The sequence below is a fragment of the Rhinopithecus roxellana genome, chromosome 4 (assembly GCF_007565055.1).
Source record: "Rhinopithecus roxellana isolate Shanxi Qingling chromosome 4, ASM756505v1, whole genome shotgun sequence".
In the NCBI taxonomy this organism is placed as follows: domain Eukaryota; kingdom Metazoa; phylum Chordata; class Mammalia; order Primates; family Cercopithecidae; genus Rhinopithecus; species Rhinopithecus roxellana.
Window position 1 is genome coordinate 36,759,818 of NC_044552.1, and position 20,210 is coordinate 36,780,027.

The 20,210-nt window shown below is 43.8% G+C and overlaps 1 protein-coding gene across 5 annotated transcripts in view; it reads left to right on the forward strand.

Annotated features, from left to right (window-relative positions):
- BICRAL (BRD4 interacting chromatin remodeling complex associated protein like) overlaps window positions 1-14,849 on the forward strand; it is a 127,004-nt gene extending 112,155 nt beyond the window's left edge. For all 5 annotated transcript variants that reach the window (XM_030928493.1, XM_030928491.1, XM_030928492.1 and 2 more), the window contains 6 exons: window positions 44-144; window positions 2,277-2,338; window positions 3,612-3,757; window positions 6,743-6,837; window positions 9,084-9,186; window positions 10,927-14,849. In XM_030928493.1, coding sequence (XP_030784353.1) covers window positions 44-144; window positions 2,277-2,338; window positions 3,612-3,757; window positions 6,743-6,837; window positions 9,084-9,186; window positions 10,927-11,714 — 1,295 coding nt within the window. In that variant the 3' untranslated portion in view covers window positions 11,715-14,849. The remainder of the gene's footprint in view (window positions 1-43; window positions 145-2,276; window positions 2,339-3,611; window positions 3,758-6,742; window positions 6,838-9,083; window positions 9,187-10,926) is intronic.
- The last annotated feature ends 5,361 nt before the right edge of the window (window positions 14,850-20,210 follow it).

A 20,210-nucleotide genomic window follows, 5' to 3' on the forward strand; every position in this document is an offset into this window, starting at 1 on the left:
TACTGTTTCTTTTGAACACTGTCTTATGTATTAATTCTAATAGGGCAGGATTCTGGAAGCAAAGTTATATCTGCGTCCTTAGGAATCGCACAACCACAGCAGGAAAAAGTAGTTGGATCATCTCCTGGCCATCCAGCTGTGCAGGTAGAAAACTATTGGCATAGCCTCTTCCTAATGTTTAGCATAATTGAATGGAAACGTAGTCGTATCATCTTTGTGGTTGCTGGCTAGCTTTGTGTGCACAGTCCACCCAGTCCCCGTGTGCCCACAACAGGATAGTCGTTGAAGACCTTCCTGGTGGGCTGGACCTTATGTTTCTGTTTCTGAGATGAATGTCTATTCTATTTCTGACATGTTTACAGTGCTTCATTAATCCATCATTTCCTCATGAATTAGTAATATACCAGCAGCTAGTACATACTAGGCACTCAAAAAATGTCATTTATTACTGGGTGATATCGTTCACCATTGCATCAAAGTGGATCTGTTCTTCTTAGTTATGCTGAGGGATTTTTTTTTTTTTCTGTAGTAGTAACCAGGCATATAGGAATTAGGCCATCCCTAGTCTTTTGACCCAACTTTGACATTTTTTTTAAAGTCCAACTTTTTGGTTTTCATTTGAGACAGGGTCTCACCTGTCACTCAGGCTGACATGCACTGGTGTGATCACAGCTCACTGCAGCCTTGACCTCCCAGGCTCAGGTGATCCTCCTGCCTCAGTCTTCTGGGTCGCTAGGACAATACCCAGCTACTTTTTTGTGTTTTTTGTAGAGATAGGATTTTGCCATGTTGCTCACACCTGTCTTGAATTCCTGGGCCCAAGCCATCCACCTGCCTCGGCCTCCCAAAGTACTTGGGATTACAGGTGTGAGCCACTGTGCCCTGCCTAGTCCAGTTGGGTTTTGTTTTGTTTTGTTTTGTTAGTTTTTCTGTTTTGTTTTATTTTGTTTTGTTTTGAGGTGGGGTCTCACCCCGTCACCCAGACTGGAGTGCAGTGGTATGATCACAGCTCACTGAAGCCTCGATCGTCTGGGCTCATGTGATCTTCCCACCTCCACCTCCTGAGTAGCTGGGACTACAGGCATGCACCACCACGCCTGGCTAATATTTTTATATTTTTTGTAGAGAAAAGGTTTTGCCATGTTGGCCAGGCTGGTCTCAAACTCCTGGGCTCAAGCAATTCTCCCACCTCAGCCTCCCAAAGTGCTAGAATTACAGGCTTAAGCAACCACACCTGGCCTAGTTTTTTTTGTTTGGTTTGTTTTTTGATACCTGATAGATGTACATATTTTCAGGGCACATTTGATAACTTCAACTTTCGCTTTTAAACCTAAAAGATTTCAAATTACAAGTCTAAAAAGGAAGGAAACATTTCTTGTTTTCGGCTTACTAAGACAGTTTCTTCTCCATCAGACCTACCAATTAGTAGTTGAATGAAACTTGCTCCACAGTGTGGGACTGCCTGGAATACACAGTGAAGGATCTGTTCAGTTCTAAGGTTCTGAGATAAGGCATATTTGTTTCCTTAACATGATGTAAAAAATGCCTTGTTAGATCACACACCTGGACTATATATAACAGGAGCTTAAAAGTGTGTGCATCCCATACTTACCACTGAGAAGATGGATTAGATAGTATCTACTGACTTTTCAGATGTCTGTGGAATTTCAAAACTATAACCATGGGTCAGTGCGGTGGCTCACACCTGTGAGCAGGCGTGATGACTTGAGCCCAGGAGTTCAAGACAAGCCTGGGAAATATGGCAAAACTCTGTCTCTACAAAAAATACCAAAAAATTAACAGGCATGGTGATGCATACCTGTACTCCCAGCTACTTGGGAGGCCGAGGTGGGAGGATCACTTGAGCCTGGGAAGCAGAGGTTGCAGTGAGCTGAGATTGTACCACCACACTCTAGCCTGGATGACAGAGCAGGACCCTGTGAAAAAAATGGTGATGATGATGATGATGATGATGATGATGATGATGATGATGCATTTAGAGAGGAGTTAGGGATTCAGGCTTTAAAGTGCAAACTGAGTCCTCGGGACCTGATTATGTAGCTTTCTGTAATCTTAACAGTATAATTTTGCTTCATGGACTCTGTGTACTGGTTTTTTTTTTTTTTTTTTTTTTTTTTCCAGCAGGGCACATTCTGTAGTCTTAGACTATGTTCTTGATAGGTAGTTGAAAATATGTGAAATGTAGTGAACTTTATGTATAACTGTATTCTTTTTCCTATAAAAGGGAATAATTAAGAGGCATGTTTTGTCTTTAGGTGGATAGTCATTCGGGAGGACAAAAAAGGCCTGCTGCAAAACAGCTAACTAAAGGAGCTTTGTGAGTTACTTTTGGAAATGACAAATCAATTTTGAACATTTCTTTGGGTCCCTAGCCTTCAATAAATATACTGTAGAAATCAGGTTATAATAATGAGCATATTAGCGTTTTTAAAAATATACTTTGAAGTAGGGCATGGTGGCTCACTCCTGTAATCTCAGCACTTTGGGAGTCTAAGGCAGGAGGATCGCTTGCACCCAGCAATTTGAGACCAGCTCGGGCAACATGGCAAGACCCTGTCTCTACACAAAATACAAAAATTAGCCAGGTGTGGTGGTGTGGGCCTGTAGTCCCAGCTGCTTGGGAGGCTGAGGTGGGAGGATCGCTTGAGTCCTGAGGTGGAGGTTGCAGTGAATTGGAGATTGTACCACTGTACTCCAGCCTGGGCAACAGAGCAAGACCCTGTCTCGAAAAAAAAAATATATATATATATATATATACTTTGAAAAAATCTTTTTCTATACTTTCTTTTCTTTTCTTTCTTTTTCTTTCTTTTTTTTTTTTTTTAATTGTGAGACGGATTCTTGCTCTGTCGCCCAGGCTGGAGTGCAGTGGCACGATCTTGGCTCACTACAGCCTCCACCTCTTGGGCTCAAGCGATTCTCCCGCCTCAGCCTCCAGAGTAGCTGGGATTATAGGCACCCGCCACCATGCCTGGCTAATTTTTGTATTTTTGTAGAGACAGAGTTTCACCATGTTGGCCAGGCTGGTCTTGAACTCCTGACCTGAGGTGATCCACCTATCTCAGCCTCCCAAAATGCTGGGATTACAGGTGTGAGCCACCACGCCTGGCCTATACTTTATTTTCATTAGGATTTACAAATATATTGAAATGTAGTATATACATTTCAAATATATTGAATGTAGTTTCAGCCTACTGTTTGCTCTTTTCTTCTTAAGGAGAATAGTTCTTTGTCTTTTCAGAGACAAAGAATCTCTGAGGAAAAGCATGGTTTGTTAAACTCCCGTGTTTAGAACAGAAATGTTAGCATGAGCTTAGTTGGCCAGTGGTCAGGCACTGCCAAGGTTTATGGGGGTGCCAACACATAAATGGTTGGTGGGAACCTGTGCTTTCGAGGTCAGGGTCATAGTTTGAGTCCTCTGTGGAGCTAAACTAAACTATAAACACACTGTGGTATAAAAAATATAAAACTGAAGAAAAAACTGCCGTACTATTCCTATATATCTTATTTTATTTGCATACAAATAAATATGAATAGATTTAGTTTCCTAACATGACTCTACATTGACATTGGCCATTTCCCTTGTAAAGCATTCTCCAGCAGTTGCAGAGGGACCAAGCCCACACTGTGACACCGGACAAAAGTCACTTTCGATCACTAAGTGATGCGGTGCAGAGACTGCTCTCCTACCACGTGTGCCAGGGCTCCATGCCCACTGAAGAAGACTTGAGAAAAGGTAAGCAGGCTGGAACCCTAAGGCACCACTCTGATACCAGGAAACCCTCCCATGGACACCCCCCAGAAGAGCAAGAGCCATGTCACCCCCAGATGGTAGGCAGGTTATTGTTTTTAATCACAGACCAAACTTGTTCCCTATTTACTCAATTTCCCAGTCCCTGTTTAAGGTCGTGACTTACACTTCTCAATATTTTTTGAAGGGAAGCCAAGTAAGTGTAGGGGCACACACCTGTAGTCCCAGCTACTCAGAAGGCTAAAGCAAGAAGATCACCTGAGCCCAGGAGTTTGAGACTATAGTGTGCTGTGATCACACCTGTAAATAGCCATTGCACTCCTGCCTGGGCAACATAGGGAGACACTGTCTCTTAAAAAAAAAAATTATTCGGAGGGTACCCTAATGTCAGAGTATTTTATTGACAAATTAGGGGCAGTAAATCCAAGCTTTGTATGGACTGCTGGCTCCAGATGGGATGGCTTTGCACTAGACACTCTACACAGTGGTTTCGCATAGTCCTTGCCTTTAGGCAGTATGCATACCCTGAATTTTTTTTTTTTTTTTTGGAGGTGGAGTCTTGCTCTGTCATCCAGGTTGGAGTGCAGTGGCACATCAACTCACTGCAACCTCTGCCTCCCAGGTTCAAGCGATTCTCCCTGCCTCAGCCTCCTGAGTGGCTGAGATTATAGGCACCCATCACCACAGCCAGCTAATTTTTGTATTTTTTAGTAGAGATGGAGTTTCACCATGTTGGCCAGGCTGGTCTTGAACTCCTGACCTCAGGTGATCGGCCCACCTCGGCCTCCGGAAGTGCTGGGATTACAGGCATGAGCCACCGCACCTGGCCAAACTGTTTCTAGTAGTTTTATGAATTAGGCACTTGACTTCCCAAAAGCATTCCCTGAGGTTCCAAAAGGAGTCCAGAGCATTGGCCACACATCAAGAAACTGACAAAAATGTGAGAGTTAAGGGCTGAGCATGGTAGCTCACGTCTGTAATCCCAGCACTTTGGGAGGCCGAGGCAGGCCGATACCTGAGGTCAGGAGTTCAAGACCAGCCTGGCCAACATGGTGAAACCCTGTCTCTACTAAAAATACAAAAATTAGCTGGGCATGGTGGCACACGCCTTCAGTCCGAGCTACTTGGGAGGCTGAGGCAGGAGAATCGTTTGAACCCGGAAGGCAGAGGTTGCAGCGAGCGGAGATTGCACCACTGCACTCCAGCCTGGGTAACAGAGCAATACACTGTCTAAAAAAAAAAAAAAAAAATTGCCAGGCGCGGTGTCTTACACCTGTAATCCTAGCACTTTGGGAGGCTGAGGTGGGTGGATCACTTGAGGTCAGGAGTTCTAGACCAGCCTGACCAACATGGAGAAACCCTGTCTCTTCTAAAAATACAAAATTAGCCAGGCATGGTGGCACGTGCATGTAATTCCAGCTACTCGGGAGGCTGAGGCAGGAGAATCACTTGAACCTGGGAGGCAGAGGTTCCCGTGAGCCAAGATCACGTCATTGCACTCCAGCCTGGGCAACAAGAGCGAAACTCTGTCTAAAAAATAAATAAATAAATAAATAAATAAATAAATAAATAAATAAATAAATAAATAAATAAATAATTTAGAGATAAGGGCCCCTTCCCCAAACCTGGAACTCCTCCTGTCCCGATGCGTGGCCATGCTCTTTCCCACCACCACCGCCAAGGCCTGGCTGTATCAGTGCCCTCCTCTTTTCTAATCCCTTCCTCAGCTGCTACAAGTCTTACTCCTCCTGGCAGGGACCTCTAATCTCAGGGCACAGTGGTTTCTGTGAGTCCACTGTGGATTTCCCTAGGACGCCAAGGAATAGGGTCAAGATCCAGCGTTAAATGGGGTGTGAAAGGGCCGGGCGTGGTTGCTCACACCTGTAATCCCAGCACTTTGGGAGGCCGAGGTGGGAAGATCATGAGGTCAGGAGTTTGAGACCATCCTGGCCAACATGGTGAAACCCCATCTCTACTAAAAGTACAAAAAAAAATTAGCGGGGCGTGGTGGCGCATGCCTATAATCCCAGCTAGTCGGGAGGCTGAGGCAGGAGAATCACCTGAACCTGGGAGGCGAAGGTTGCAGTGAGCCAAGATTGTGCCATTGCACTCCAGCCTGAGCAACAGAGCAAGACTCCTTCAAAAAAAAAACCCACAGGGGGCCGGGCGCGGTGGCTCAAGCCTGTAATCCCAGCACTTTGGGAGGCCGAGACCATCCTGGCTAACACGGTGAAACCCCGTCTCTACTAAAAACTACAAAAAACTAGCCGGGCGAGGTGGCGGCGCCTGTAGTCCCAGCTACCCGGGAGGCTGAGGCAGGAGAATGGCGTGAACCCAGGAGGCGGAGCTTGCAGTGAGCTGAGATCCGGCCACAGCACTCCAGCCTGGGTGACAGAGCGAGACTCCGTTTCAAAAAAAATTTTAAAAAAACCCACAGAGGGTGTGAAGACTGAAAAGAAGAATGAATTAGAAGGTGTTCGAATCTTTGGAGACCAACAGACAGAGAATAGAGCCACATGACCACAACAGTTTAATGTAAAGCTATGTCTTTACATTAAACCGGTTTGCCTAGTCCAGACAGTTGGACTTCATTGTTTCAGCTATTTTAGTTTTTCATACCATTAGGCTTAGGTCATCTAAACTAGCAGATCATTCTCTACTCATTGATATTTATTGCGAGTCTGTTATATGGTTTTATTTTATGGGTGATATCAAAGTAATTATGTTTTTGGTTTCCTAAAGTTAAAAAAGCTAGTAATAAAATGAGTTTCCATGATCAGTGGACAGTGAGGCAAAGCAGTGTAGAAGGATGATGCTTAGCCAGGGAAAAGCTCATCTAAGAAGAGAAAATTGCCCCAGATAAGCCATATTTGAATAATGGAAGAGTAATGAATTTCAGTCTTAAGAAACAGAAGACCTAGTCAGTGATTTACAGTCTCTTACTATTTCTTTGTCTCTCTTTTTTTAAAGTGGACAATGAATTTGAAACAGTTGCTACTCAGCTCCTAAAAAGGACCCAAGCTATGCTTAACAAATACAGATGCCTGCTCCTAGAAGATGCCATGGTAAAAGTCATGCTACTGATATTTGTTTTTTACAGGTCACAGCCACTAAACCAAAAATAAAAAGTTCAAGGCATTATAGAACATAATGTAAAAGACACAGATAGTTCACACTATAGAAAAACTTACACTTAGCTGCTACTACAAAAACAGCAGTGAACATTTGCTGTACTTTACTTGGTGGGTCAGTACTATTGTCTTGTTTAACAGATAAGGAAACCAGGGCTTTGGTTAAGTAACTTGCTCAAGTACAGATGGCTAAGAAGTTTGCAGTCATTAGCAGAGCTCGAATACAGGCCAGGATCATCTGACCCCTGGTCCACACTCTGATGCCGTCTACTGACTTTCACCAACCCAGAGATGTGGGGAAAGGACTGGAGGCACATCTGAACAGATAAGGTGGTGACAAATGTGAAAATTAGTTTTGTTTTTAATTGAGAGATCATTGAAATACCATAAAATTTACATTTAAAGTGTACAACTTAGGCCAGGCACGGTGGCTCATGCCTGTAATCCCAGCACTTTTGGGAGGCCGAGGCGGGTGGATCACCTGAGGTTGGGAGTTCAAGACCAGCCTGACCAACATGGAGAAACCTCATCTCTACTAAAAATACAAAAAGAGCCAGGCAGTGTGGCGCATGCCTGTAATCCCAGCTACTCGGGAGGCTGAGGTGGAAGAATCACTTGAATCCAGAAGGCAGAGGTTGCGGTGAGCCAAGATCATGCCATTGCGCTCCAGTCTGGGCAACAAGAGTGAAACTCTGTCTCAATAAAATAATAATAATAATAAATAATGGATCACCTGAGGTCAGGAGTTGGAGACCAGCCTGGCCAACATGGTGAAACCCGTCTCTACTGAAAAGACAAACATGTCCGTGTTCAGAGTTGCAGTGAGTCAAGATCGCACCACTGCACTCCAGCCTGGGTGACAGTGAGACTCATCTCAAAAATGAATAAATAAATAAATGAAGTGTACAACTTGATGGTTTTTAGTACATTTACAAGGTCACATAGTCATCACCATTATCTAATTGCAGAACATTTTTATCATCCCAGATAGAAACTGTAATTCATCTGAAGTGCCAGTTAAATAGAGAAAGGAGTAAGAATAAGATACCTCAGGAAATGATAGAAAGACCAAACCTGAGATTTGAGAAGCAGTTCTAAAATCAAATAGGCTTTAGCCTATCAATTGGTCTCTTATAACTCATTTTCAATTTGATATCAACTTTGAAAATATACCTTGGGAAATTGGTTGAGCTATATTGTACACATATACAACATAGAGTAAATGTGTATCTGTGTGTCTGTATTTACTTATATATATAAATATACATATTTATATATATATATATATATATATATATATATATATATATATGTATTTATTTACTTCAAACTATGCCATCAGGCCAGGCACAGTGGCTCATGCCTATAATCCCAGCACTTTGGGAGGCTGAGGTGGGTGGATCACCTGAGGTCATGAGTTCGAGACCAGCCTGGCCAACATGGCAAAACCCCGTCTCTAGTAAAAATACAAGAATTAGCCAGGCGTGGTGGTGCATGCCGTAATGCCATCTACTGCAGAGGCTGAGACAGGAGAATCGCTTGAACCTGGGAGGTGGAGGTTGCAGAGAGCCAAGATTGCGCCACTGCACTCCAAGCTGGGTGACAGAGCGAAACTCTGTCTAAAAGTAAATAAAATAAAATAATGCCACCAAAGTCTGTAATAATTGTTCTCAGCCAGGTGCGGTGGCTCATGCCTGTAATCCCAGCACTTTAGGAGGCCAAGGCGGATGGATCACCTGCGGTCAAGGGTTCGAAAAGATTTCTAAGATATATTATTAAGTAGAGGAGAAAAAAATACAGAACAGTATATATAGTTGCTACTATTTGGGTACAAAAATAAAGAAGTATATTTCTTTATATATATACACACATATATATATAGTACATATATTGTGTATCTATATATATACACACATATATATATATAGTACATATATATTGTTATGTGTGTCAGAAATATCTCCAGAAGAGTACTGAAAACTACTAGGCAGGCAGATGCCTCCAGGGAGAGGCACTGGGTGGTAGTGGGTGCACACCAGGGAGAGGCAAAGAAGGGAGGCTCACTTTTCACATGCCCTGTAGCATCTTTTGAATTTTGTACCAATGTGTAAATTATTTTTTCCAAAAACAACAATTTTTAAAAAATTATCTACGAAATGACTGGCCTCTCTCTTTTTCAGCGAATCAGTCCCTCTGCTGAAATGGTGATGATCGATAGGATGTTCAACCAGGAGGAAAGAGCTTCCCTATCCCGAGACAAGCGCCTGGCACTCGTAGACCCTGGTAAGAAACATTGCAGTGAAAGTAGCGGACAGCTCCTGCCATGGTTCAGGGACCATGGGGCCTTTGGGAGTCTGTGTGAACTTTGAGTAAGAAACTTGAAGGTAGAATGTGAATTCTGGGGAGAGCTGGGCACGGTGGCTCACACCTGTAGTCGCAGCTACTTCCTTCTCCTCTTTGGCCTGCACAGCCAATGTTTGTTGGATGGAATCATCTTTTCAGATTTCAAGTCTACATTCCCTAAAACTCACATTTTAGAATTTGGTGAACAAATCCATGTTCACACTATACATACTCTTTGTTGTTTTGTAGATGTCATCAAAGGTCTATTTCACTTCGATGATTTCCAGCGTTAACACTTTTTCCACTCTTGTGTAACAGCAGTCTGCCTACCTCCATCTGGACCCTCAATGTTCTAAATCCTCACGGACATTTCTTTTGCCATCCTCTGGCTCCTCAAGCCTGGTGCAGTTCAGTGCTCACTCACAGACGCAGCCCCTGCACACCCATTGTCCTTCCATATCGTTTTGGATGAGTGTTGGTTATTCATTTTGTGGTCTTGGCAAAGTGATACCAGGTTTCTCCTGTGTGTCTAAAGGGATTAAAATGCTTTCACCCAAAGACAAGTAGCTGTCTTCACCCGGAAAGTATGTAAGACAGATAGGTTTTCTGTTTCCTGGTGTCCATCCCCCTTCCCTGCAAAGCCCCATTCCAGGCCCTTCTGCTCTAAGGAAGAAACCAGGCTGATACCAGGACCTAATTTCTGTTTTCAGGAGGTTTCAATTTATTTTAAATTAGCTGAAAACTAATTTAAAATAATACTTAGAGGCCAGGTGCGGTGGCTCACACCTGTAACCCCATCATTTTGGGAGACCAAGGCGGGCGGATCACCTGAGGTCAGGAGTTCAAGACCAGCCTGACCAACATGGTGAAATCCCATCTTTACTAAAAATACCAAAATTAGGCCAGGTGCGGTGGCTCACGCCTGTAATCCCAGCACTTTGGGAGGCCAAGGCAGGCGGATCACCTGAGGTCAGGAGTTCGAGACCATCCTGACCAACATGGTGAAACCCTGCCTCTAATAACATATTTAAAAAAATTAGTCCATTGTGGTAGCAGACACCTGTAATCCCAGCTACTCGGGAAGCTGAGGCAGGAGAATCACTTGAACTCAGGAGGCAGAGGTTGCAGTGAGCCAAGATCATGCCACTGCACTCCAGCCTGGGCAACAAGAGCAAAACTCCATCTCAAAAAAAAAAAAAAAGCCAAAATTAGCTGCACATGGTGGCGGGTGCCTGTAATCCCAGCTACTCGGAAGGCTGAGGCAGGAGAATTGCTTGAACCCAGGAGGCAAAGGTTGCGGTGAGCCAAGATCGTACCACTGCACTCCAGTCTGGGCAACAGAGCAAGACTCCATCTCAAAAAAATAAAATAAAATAATACTTAGAGATCAGGACTGAGTGAGACTTTTTGCCCACCACATTTTCCAATTTGTCATCAAGCATCTACCTTTTCAAAAGGTTTAAGCTCCCCATCTGGAAGCTGGGGCTCCACAGCCTTGGTTGCCTTTACAGGATGCTCTCTCAGGATCAGGGTCCTGCTTCTGCATGTTCCTGTATGTGAAGCAGATGGATTCTGTGAGTGGGCCTGGCTTTGCCCTCAGCACCTGACCCACTGAAGGTCTGCTGTATAGTCTGTACTCTCCCAATCCCTCATTAATGATCTTTTTGTTCCCATTTCCAGAGGGTTTTCAGGCTGATTTCTGTTGTTCCTTCAAACTTGATAAAGCTGCTCATGAGACACAGTTTGGCCGGAGTGACCAGCATGGCAGTAAAGCAAGCAGCTCTCCACATCCGCCGGCCAAGGCCCAAGGCAGAGACCGAGCCAAAACCAGTGTGACAGAATCCATGAATCATGACCAGTTTCATCTAGTGCCTAATCACATCGTGGTCTCTGCAGAAGGAAACATTTCTAAAAAAACAGAATGCCTTGGCAGAGCACTGAAATTTGACAAAGTGGGCTTAGTTCAGTACCAGAGCACGTCTGAAGAGAAAGCCAGCCGGAGAGAGCCTCTGAAGGCCAGTGAGTGCTCTCCCGGCCCTGAAGGGCACCGGAAAACCTCATCCAGATCAGATCACGGTACTGAGAGCAAACTCTCAAGCATCCTAGCAGATTCGCACTTGGAGATGACATGTAACAATTCCTTCCAGGACAAAAGTCTGAGGAATTCTCCAAAGAATGAAGTTTTACACACAGACATCATGAAAGGGTCAGGCGAGCCCCAGCCAGATCTTCAGCTGACGAAGAGCTTGGAAACCACATTTAAGAACATCTTGGAACTCAAAAAGGCAGGACGGCAGCCCCAGAGTGACCCCACGGTTAGCGGCTCTGTTGAGTTAGATTTCCCCAACTTTTCTCCTATGGCTTCACAGGAAAACTGCCTGGAAAAGTTCATCCCGGACCACAGTGAAGGTGTTGTAGAAACTGACTCCATTTTAGAAGCAGCTGTAAATAGTATCTTAGAGTGTTAATAGCAGCAGTCCTCCCCTTACCCCACGCGAGCCCCCCACCCCTGCCCCCGCCCGCCCCCGCCCCCGCCCCGGACCAGTTACATTCTTTCCTGGCAAAAGCAAATGGAAATGGTCTCCTGTCTCCAGCCTGCTTGATCTTTCATCACAGGTTATACTTTCTAATCTCAATCCTGTTCTTTGTTTAAGAGCAATACTTGTCGTGATTACAGGGAGATCCTTTAGTAAAATTAATCCTTGTTAGAAAGCAGTCTGATAGGCCCCACTCATTTCAAGTGTTATGAAAGTGCTCATAGTCACTTTGTTTATTTGTTTTGTTTTTTAAAAACACTGTAACTCAGTGAGACCACAGTATACTTGGCCCTTGGTAAAATTTTGACAATCATAAGTCATTTGAAAAGAACAGACTTACTAAAATCAAACGAGACAGATAGAAGCTACTTTTTAAAGAATATCCCACTGCATCTCCAAATTTAGTTTTAGGTTTTATTATTATTATTATTATTATGGGTTTTTGTGTGTGTGTGTGTGTGTTTTGTTGTTGTTTTTGAGGGGAAGACCACATGCTTCTTTCCCCTCAGCCATCCTTGAGCAGTAAATTGCTGGCTGTGCTGCCAGGGACTGCAGCCCTGGTGGAAAAGCCGGTAGCACATACGCAGGGCATTGCAGTGCTTCCCTGTTGATGGTTCAAGTGCTTTTCTGATGCTTCTGGAGAAAAACCTCATGCTTTTAGGCATATCCATGTTGAATTTCATGTAGGGAATGTTCTGTTCTTAGTTACAGCAGCAAAATTTGAAATAATTTCACCAGGCTAAATAAAGGAAAATGGAAACCAGTTAAGAGGCACAGTGTACAGGGGAGGCCGGGATAGAGCCATGAAGGTTATAATATTAATATGTATATATGTAAAAGTATATATATGTTAACTATTGAGAAAAAACAAGTTTTGCATTTTATAATTGGATATAGTCAACATATGATGTATGTTTTTGTTTGTTGCTGGATTTTGTTTCATTTAACCTCTCTTTGCACCCTCTCCCACAACAAATACCAAGCATCAAAAGCACTTTCATTTGAAAATTATGTTGTAATTTTTCAGTTTAAACTTTAAGGAGACTTTGGCCTTGTTTATGCTTCTTGTCTGAGAACAGTGGTCACCCCTGGCAGCAATTCATTACCAAAACACAGACAAACCAAAGGTAACCAGCTAGCCCACCACTGAAAGGAAAGATCTGAGATATGGGATTCCCATTTGAGAGCCAAAGGATATGCCCTGTCACGATTTCTGTTTGGCCTGTGTTCATATTAGTGAGCATGGCTTATTGCTTTATTTATTTTTATTTCTTGTCAGGGAGTGTTCTCCGTTTTCCTTTCTCGTATACCTGCCCCAGGTTATCCCGTTTCTGTTGTTACCTTTATTCTCAATGTCATTGTAACCATCACTTATCTCCTCTCATTGGGAAAGCTACATGATAGTATTTGTATGCACTCTTCTCCCACACACACACACATGTGCGTGTATCTGAGCTGCTCGGATCCAGAGGTCATTTTTGTTACAGTGTGTGCACACCCACTCTCCTTCTTAGTGTGCATACTCTCTCATTTATTCTGTTTATCTCCCTGGCTCTGGAGGTACAGCCACTGGTCTTCACTTTAGTGTGTTGCTAGAATCTGCTTCTGGCTGTCGCCAGCATGGGGATGACCCCCATTGTCATCATGTTGGGCATTTCTTTTCCAGATTGGCCTGTGATGGAAAGGAAGGCTTCTGATTAGAAAACACAGCAACAGAAGACCTATACCCCCGGTGCCCCTGTGTCCCACTACACACAAAAAACCCTGTGAGATGGCCAATCTTCATAATAGCAACGTACTTTCACCCCAACCACATGCCCCAGCCAATACAAATTGGAAAATCTGGGCCATTTTAGGGTTACCATTTTTTCCTTATTTGTGCCAATGTCCAAGTTGCAGATTTCCCCTTTTTCCTGTATTGTAACATATTAGGTAAGTTGGTTTTGCCAGTTGGTACTTTCTGTTGGGGTAGCCCTGGGGTAACACCCTGCCCTGAACTCCATGATTTCCTAGGCTTTTCTTCCCTTAGGGCTCATGCTCCCCTAATTCCTAGCAAGATGATCCCTCCTAATCAAATTCTTCTCATTGCGGAACTTTATCCCTGGAAGCCTTCACGTGGGCTGCTAGTGAATTATATTAATTACTGCAAATCAGTGGAATTCTCAAGAGACAAGATAAGCTTCATGTACATTTGTCACCTCTCTTTCTTCCCTATCCTGCCCTGCTGTCCCAGTCCTAGCTTTTCTATATACCATCTTAACGGGTTTTTAAGCCCTAACACTTGTCTAGCAAATGGAGAGCCTAATTTACCAAAATGAAACTTGTAAATTTTTGTGTCATTGTATGTAAGTTTACTTTTTATGGAGGAAGGATTCTAGATAATGACAAATGAAGATTATGACATGTATTTTACTCCTGTGATTAGGTTCTACGCACATGGGTCATAACTCGCATGTCGAGCCCCCCTCTGGTGAAGGGTAGGAGAGCTCAGCCTCAGATGGCCAGCATTCAGTTTTTCAGGTTCATTAGTCAAAGTTAAGTTTTAGAACTATTTGTACGCAGTCACAAAAATCATTTTTCTTTTTTTTTTTTTCTGTTGTCGTGGAAAAGTGTGAATTTGTTATTAAGCATTTGATTTTCTGTGTCCTTAAGTACTTCCTAAAGATGAAGCAAAATTTTAATCTGGCAATTACGAAAAAGAAATATTTTAGCTCTGAAGGATTTAGTAGATTCTGTTAGATTAGGGAGGCCTTACAGACTGACTTGACTTAAAGAGGACGCGTCACTCGCTGTCAGTGTGGTGTGGGCTTTATTTGCTTAAATACCTTCATTTGTATAGTATGTCTCACTTGAAATTGCTTTGTATACATTTTGTAAAAATATTTATAAAATGTTTTGTAAAAAAAAAAAAGTATAACAAATTGCAGTTTATTTTGTTATGTTGGATAAATACTGTTAAAAGAAACCAGTCAGTAACTATATTGTTAATCCATGGTTAGGAAATGTTTAGTTGGAGATTACAAAATGAAACAACCATTGCAATACAGCCAAAGATTTGGGAAAATGTGCAACTGTGATTGTCTTGATTTTGCAAATAGGAATGGCTACTTTTCCCAGAAGAGAAGGGTAAGTGTTCAATGGGAATTCTATTTTAATAGATTTACCATTACCAAAATCTATTTACCCCAGTTAGGGAAGGGATAGGATTTTAATTGATTGGTCTTTCCAAACAGTTACAAATTAATGAAGCTGGTCAGTGAGGAGGTTTGGTCCTGTACACCTTCGGCCTCCATTCCTACTCCTGTCACATAGGTCCTTAGCTATGGAAGGAAAAGTGGGGGTCATGTGAAAAGTCAGGTAAGTGAGCCTCACTCTGCAGGAGATTTTCTTCAGTTGTTATGTTTGTTTCTGCAAGGACAAGGAGAAAGCTAAGTGATAAATGATTTCACATAAGACATATTCCAGAATTAACATGTTTCTCTTTGGTTTCAACATATTTGACCAAATTTTGTATTAAAAAATAACTCTGGCCGGGCGCAGTGGCTCACACCTGTAATCCCAGCACTTTGGGAGGCCGAAGCGGGCAGATCACGAGGTCAGGAGATCAAGACCATCCTGGCTAACACGGTGAAACCCCGTCTCACTAAAAATACAAAAAATTAGCCGGGTGTGGTGGCGGGCGCCTGTAGTCCCAGCTACTCGGGAAGCTGAGGCAGGAGAATGGCGTGAACCCGGGAGGCGGAACTTGCAGTGAGCCGAGATCGCGCCACTGCACTCCAGCCTGGGTGACAGAGCAAGACTCCATCTCAAAAAAATAATAGTAATAAATAAATAAAATAACTCTATAACCTTATGTGTAAAATCAGCCCCATGAGGCCCTTTTGAATTCCTGCCCTCACAAGTGTTTTTCCACCCAAATTGTTAGGGAAGCTTCTAGAGATGAAATGTATTTCTGAGAACAAATTGTTCTTTAGGGCCTAGAATCTACACTTGTACTCATTTATGGTTTAATTAGATTCTCCCCTGTGCCCTAACAGCAGTAGGAAATGAAGATTCAGCAGTAATCAGTACATAAATAGAAAGTCATTCTCTAAAAAGGATTTAAAAAAGGCAACAAAGAAAGTCATTCTCAAATAACTAACAGAATGATATGAAGGGATCTTATCTACTGATGTCATGTACAGTGTTACCCTGATGTCAAGCTTCTCTTCTTGCTAAGGATAAATGTGTGTCCAGAATGACATTTTTGTCCCTCTTCAGGCCATTTACAATGGGAGTGCCCCAGGAATGAAGAGTTAAAAGGAAGGATCAGCCGGGTGCGGTGGCTCTAATCCCAGCACTTTGGGAGGCTGAGGTGGGTGGATCACCTGAGGTTCGGAGTTTGACAGCAGCCTGACCAACATGGAGAAACCCCGTCTCTACTAAAAATACAAAATTAGCCGGACGTGGTGGTGCGTGGCTGTAATCCCAGCTATTCGGGAGGCTGAGGCAGGAGAATCACTTGAACCCGGGGAGAGGCAGGGGTTGTGGTGAGCCGAGATCGCGCCATTGCACTCCATCCTGGGCAACAAGAGCAAAACTTCATCAAAAAAAAAAAAAAAAAAGGAAGGAAGGATCATCTGGTTGCTAGGTTAGGATCTGTCTCTGTTTCCTGAAGGCATACCTGGAGGAAAAACAGGCATCTTCTCTTAAGATGGTTAAAGCCCTCAGCTGTGTGTATGGGAGGACACATTCTAGGAAAGGGGCCCTAGCACTTCCTGATGCAGAGAAAGTTCCAAGTTAATTACTGGGGGAAAGGTAAGGGAAAATAAAGAAACCTTTACAATGTGGGGGCACTGGAACAGCATTGCTCAGGCAGGGCTCTAGCTGTGCTGTTCTGAAAGGGCTAGGCCCTGGGATTCAGGGTCATGCCCTGCTTGCAGCCTTGTGTGTGCTCTCCAAGACAGAGGAGGACCTGTTGGGTATCCAGCTGAAAATGATGATCACTAACCAACAATATTACTTGAGCAGTTGACTGCTGGCAGACACTGTGCTAGACATTGGGATATACAGATAATTCAGGCATGCTTTCTGCTTTCAAGGGGCTCACAGTATACAGGGGGAGCAACACACAAATATACATTACATTTGGGAACTGACTGGAGTGCAGGAGAGAAGAAAATGGGATGCTATAATTTTTCTGGACTGGGCATGTGGCTCATGCCTGTAATCCCAACGCTTTGGGAGTCTGAGGCAGGAGGACTGCTTGAGGCCAGGAGTTCAAGAGAAGCCTGGGCAACACAGTGAGACCTATCTCTACAGAAAAAATAAAAATTAGCCAGGCATGGTGGCATATGCGTGTAGGCCAGGAGGCTGAGGCCAGAGGATTGCTTGAACCGATTTCAAGGCTGCAGTGAGCCATGATCATGCCACTGGACTCCAGCCTGTGTCACAGAACAAGACCCTGTCTCAAAAAATAAAATTCTTCTGGACTGCCACGATAAATTGCACAGAGAGCTGTAATTTACATTTCCATGCCCTGGTTCTTAGTATTTCCTGAGTTATACTTGAGAAAAAAAATATGATACTTTCTGTAGTAACAAAGATAAAAGACTTTTTTTTTTTTTTTTTTTTTTTCCGAGATGGAGTTTCCCTCTTGTTGCACATTGCCTCTTGTGCAGTGCAATGGCGTGATCTTGACTCATCGCAACCTCTGCATCCCAAGTTCGAGCGATTCTCCTGCTTCAACCTCCCGAGTAGCTGGAATTACAGGCGCCTGCCACCATGCCGGCTAATTTTGTATTTATAGTAGAGATGGGGTTTCTCCATGTTGGTCAGGCTGGTCTCGAACTCCCAACCTCAGGTGATTGGCCTGCCTTGGCTTCCCAAACTGCTGAGATTACAGGCATCAGCCACCGCGCCAAGACTTTTGTAATTAAATTGTTAGTTACGTGGAGAAATCTGTTTCAGTATATTCACAAATATCAGGAGCACATACGTAGTATAAAGTGGATTCTGTAATAGGAATTGCCTGTCTGCACTGCTGCAGGTAAAAGACCTTTATAAGAAACCCAGGACGCATGTGGTGGCTCACACCTGTAGTCCCAGCACATTGGAAGGCTGAGGCAGGTGGATTACCTGAGGTCAGGAGTTTGAGACCAGCCTGACCAATATGGTGAAACCCTGTCTCTACTAAAATTACAAAAATTAGCCAGGTGTGGTGCACCTGTAGTCCCAGCTACTCAGGAGGCTGAGACAGGAGAACTGCTTGAACCAGAAAGGCAGAGGTTGCAGTGGGCCAAGACCACATCACTGCACTCCAGCCTGGACGACAGAGCGAGACTCCATCTCAAAAAAAAAAAAGAAACCCTAATCTGTATTACTCTTGGGTATGTGCTGGAGTCTGACCTTTGAAACCAATTGCAAAGGCAAGAAGATCCTTGGGAAAAAATTACTTCTATGACAGTCAAGGAAAGCAGTGCAACTGGGTGGGCAGAAAGTACCTTTGGCAGCAGAATGTGGAAATGGGTTCTGGTATCTCATCTATCACATAATCATGTATCTTCATACAACTTAACTCTCAGTCACCGTGTCCTTGCCCATCAACTGGGAAGACTGGTCTCGGCCCTCTACTTCTTAGGGTGTAAAATGTGTTGTTACTAAGGGCGGGCACGGTGACTCACACCTGTAATCCCAGCACTTAGGGATGCTGAGAGGCAGGCGGATCACCTGAGGTCAGGAGTTAGAGACAACCCTGGCAAACAAGGTGAAACCCTGTCTCTGCAAAAAAAAAAAAAAAAAAATACAAAAATTATCCAGGCATATTGGTGGGTGCCTGTAATCCCAGCTAATCTATTAGTCCAGCTGAGGCTGGACTATTGCTTGAACCCGGGAGATGGAGATTGCAGTGAGCCAAGATCGTGCCACTGTACTCCAGCCTGAGTGACAGAGCAAGACTCTCTCAAAAAAAAAAAAAAAAAAGGTGTGTTGCTGAAGACATGCAGACAGTAAAAAGAGCGTGGCCGGGCACAGTGGCTCACGCCTGTAATCCCAGCAGTTTGGGAAGCTGAGGCGGGCAGATCACCTGAGGTCAGGAGTTCAAGACCAGCCTGGCCAACATGGGGAAACCCTGTCTTACTAAAAATACAAAAAATTATCTGGGCATGATGGCACATGCCTGTAGTCCCAGCTACTCGGGAGGCTGAGACAGGAGAACCACTTGAACCTGGGAGGTGGAGGCTGTAGTGAGCCAAAATTGTGCCACTGCACTCCAGCCTGGCTGACAGAGCGAGACTCCATCTCAAAAAAAAAAAAAAAAGGAAAAAGAGACCGGGCGTGGTGGCTCACACCTGTAATCCCAGTACTTTGGGAGGCCAAAGCAGGCAGATCACCTAAGGTTGGGAGTTCGAGACCAGCCTGATCAACATAGAGAAACGCCATCTCTACTAAAAATACAAAATTAGCCGAGCGTGGTGGCACACGTCTGTAATCCTAGCTACTTGGGAGGCTGAGGCAGGAGAATCGCTTGAACCCAGGAGGCGGAGGTTGTGGTAAACCAATATCGCGCCATTGCACTCCAGCTTAGGCAACAAGAGCAAAACTCCATCTCAAAAAAAAAAAAAAAAAAAGTAAAAAGAGCCATATTCCATTATCCCTAAATAATTCAGAAGTTTGGGTTTGTCTCTTTTTGCTTTTAGTCTTACCTGCTACATACTTTTTCACCTTCCTACCCCAGCTTTCTTGTCGATCCTCAAGCTTGAGGCTGCTGCCCCTCACCTGTCTCTCCCTGTCCTTCCCACTTTTGCTACCTTATGCCTGTTTTTCATCAGAATCAAAAGCTGTTGTTCACGTGGTCTGCCTCAACTCCAGGTTCATCCACTGCTCTCAGACTAACCTCTTTCCTACCTGCTTCCCGATAACCCCTTGTCACTCTCAGAACACAAGCAAAGCTTGAAGCAAAATGAAGCTGACTGCAAAAAGTGTCTTAATCCAAAAAAGAGGATGGAGCAGATGGGAAATTGCCGATAGAGTTCCCCTTAGGGTGTGTTGGGTGTGGCAGCTTTGCCTTAAGTAAGAGTAGGATTCCAAATAATCCAGAAGTGCAGAGAATACTGAAATAAATTATGCACAGACATGTTAGGAAAGAGATTCTGTTACCAATTCAGAGAGAACCACAAAAATCCAATTACTTACAGAGCTTTCTTTTTATTTTTTTACTTTCTATTTTATTTTATTTTTTTCTGAAACAAGGTCTGGCTCTGTCACCCAGGCTGGAGTGCAGTGGTGTGATCTCTGTTCACTGTAACCTCCACCTCCCAGCCTCAACCCATCCTCCCATCTCAGCCTCCCAAGTAGCATGACTACAGGTGCACACCACCATGCCCATCTAATTTATATATAGATATAGATTTTTTTTCTTTTTTCTTTTTTTTTTCTGAGACGGAGTTT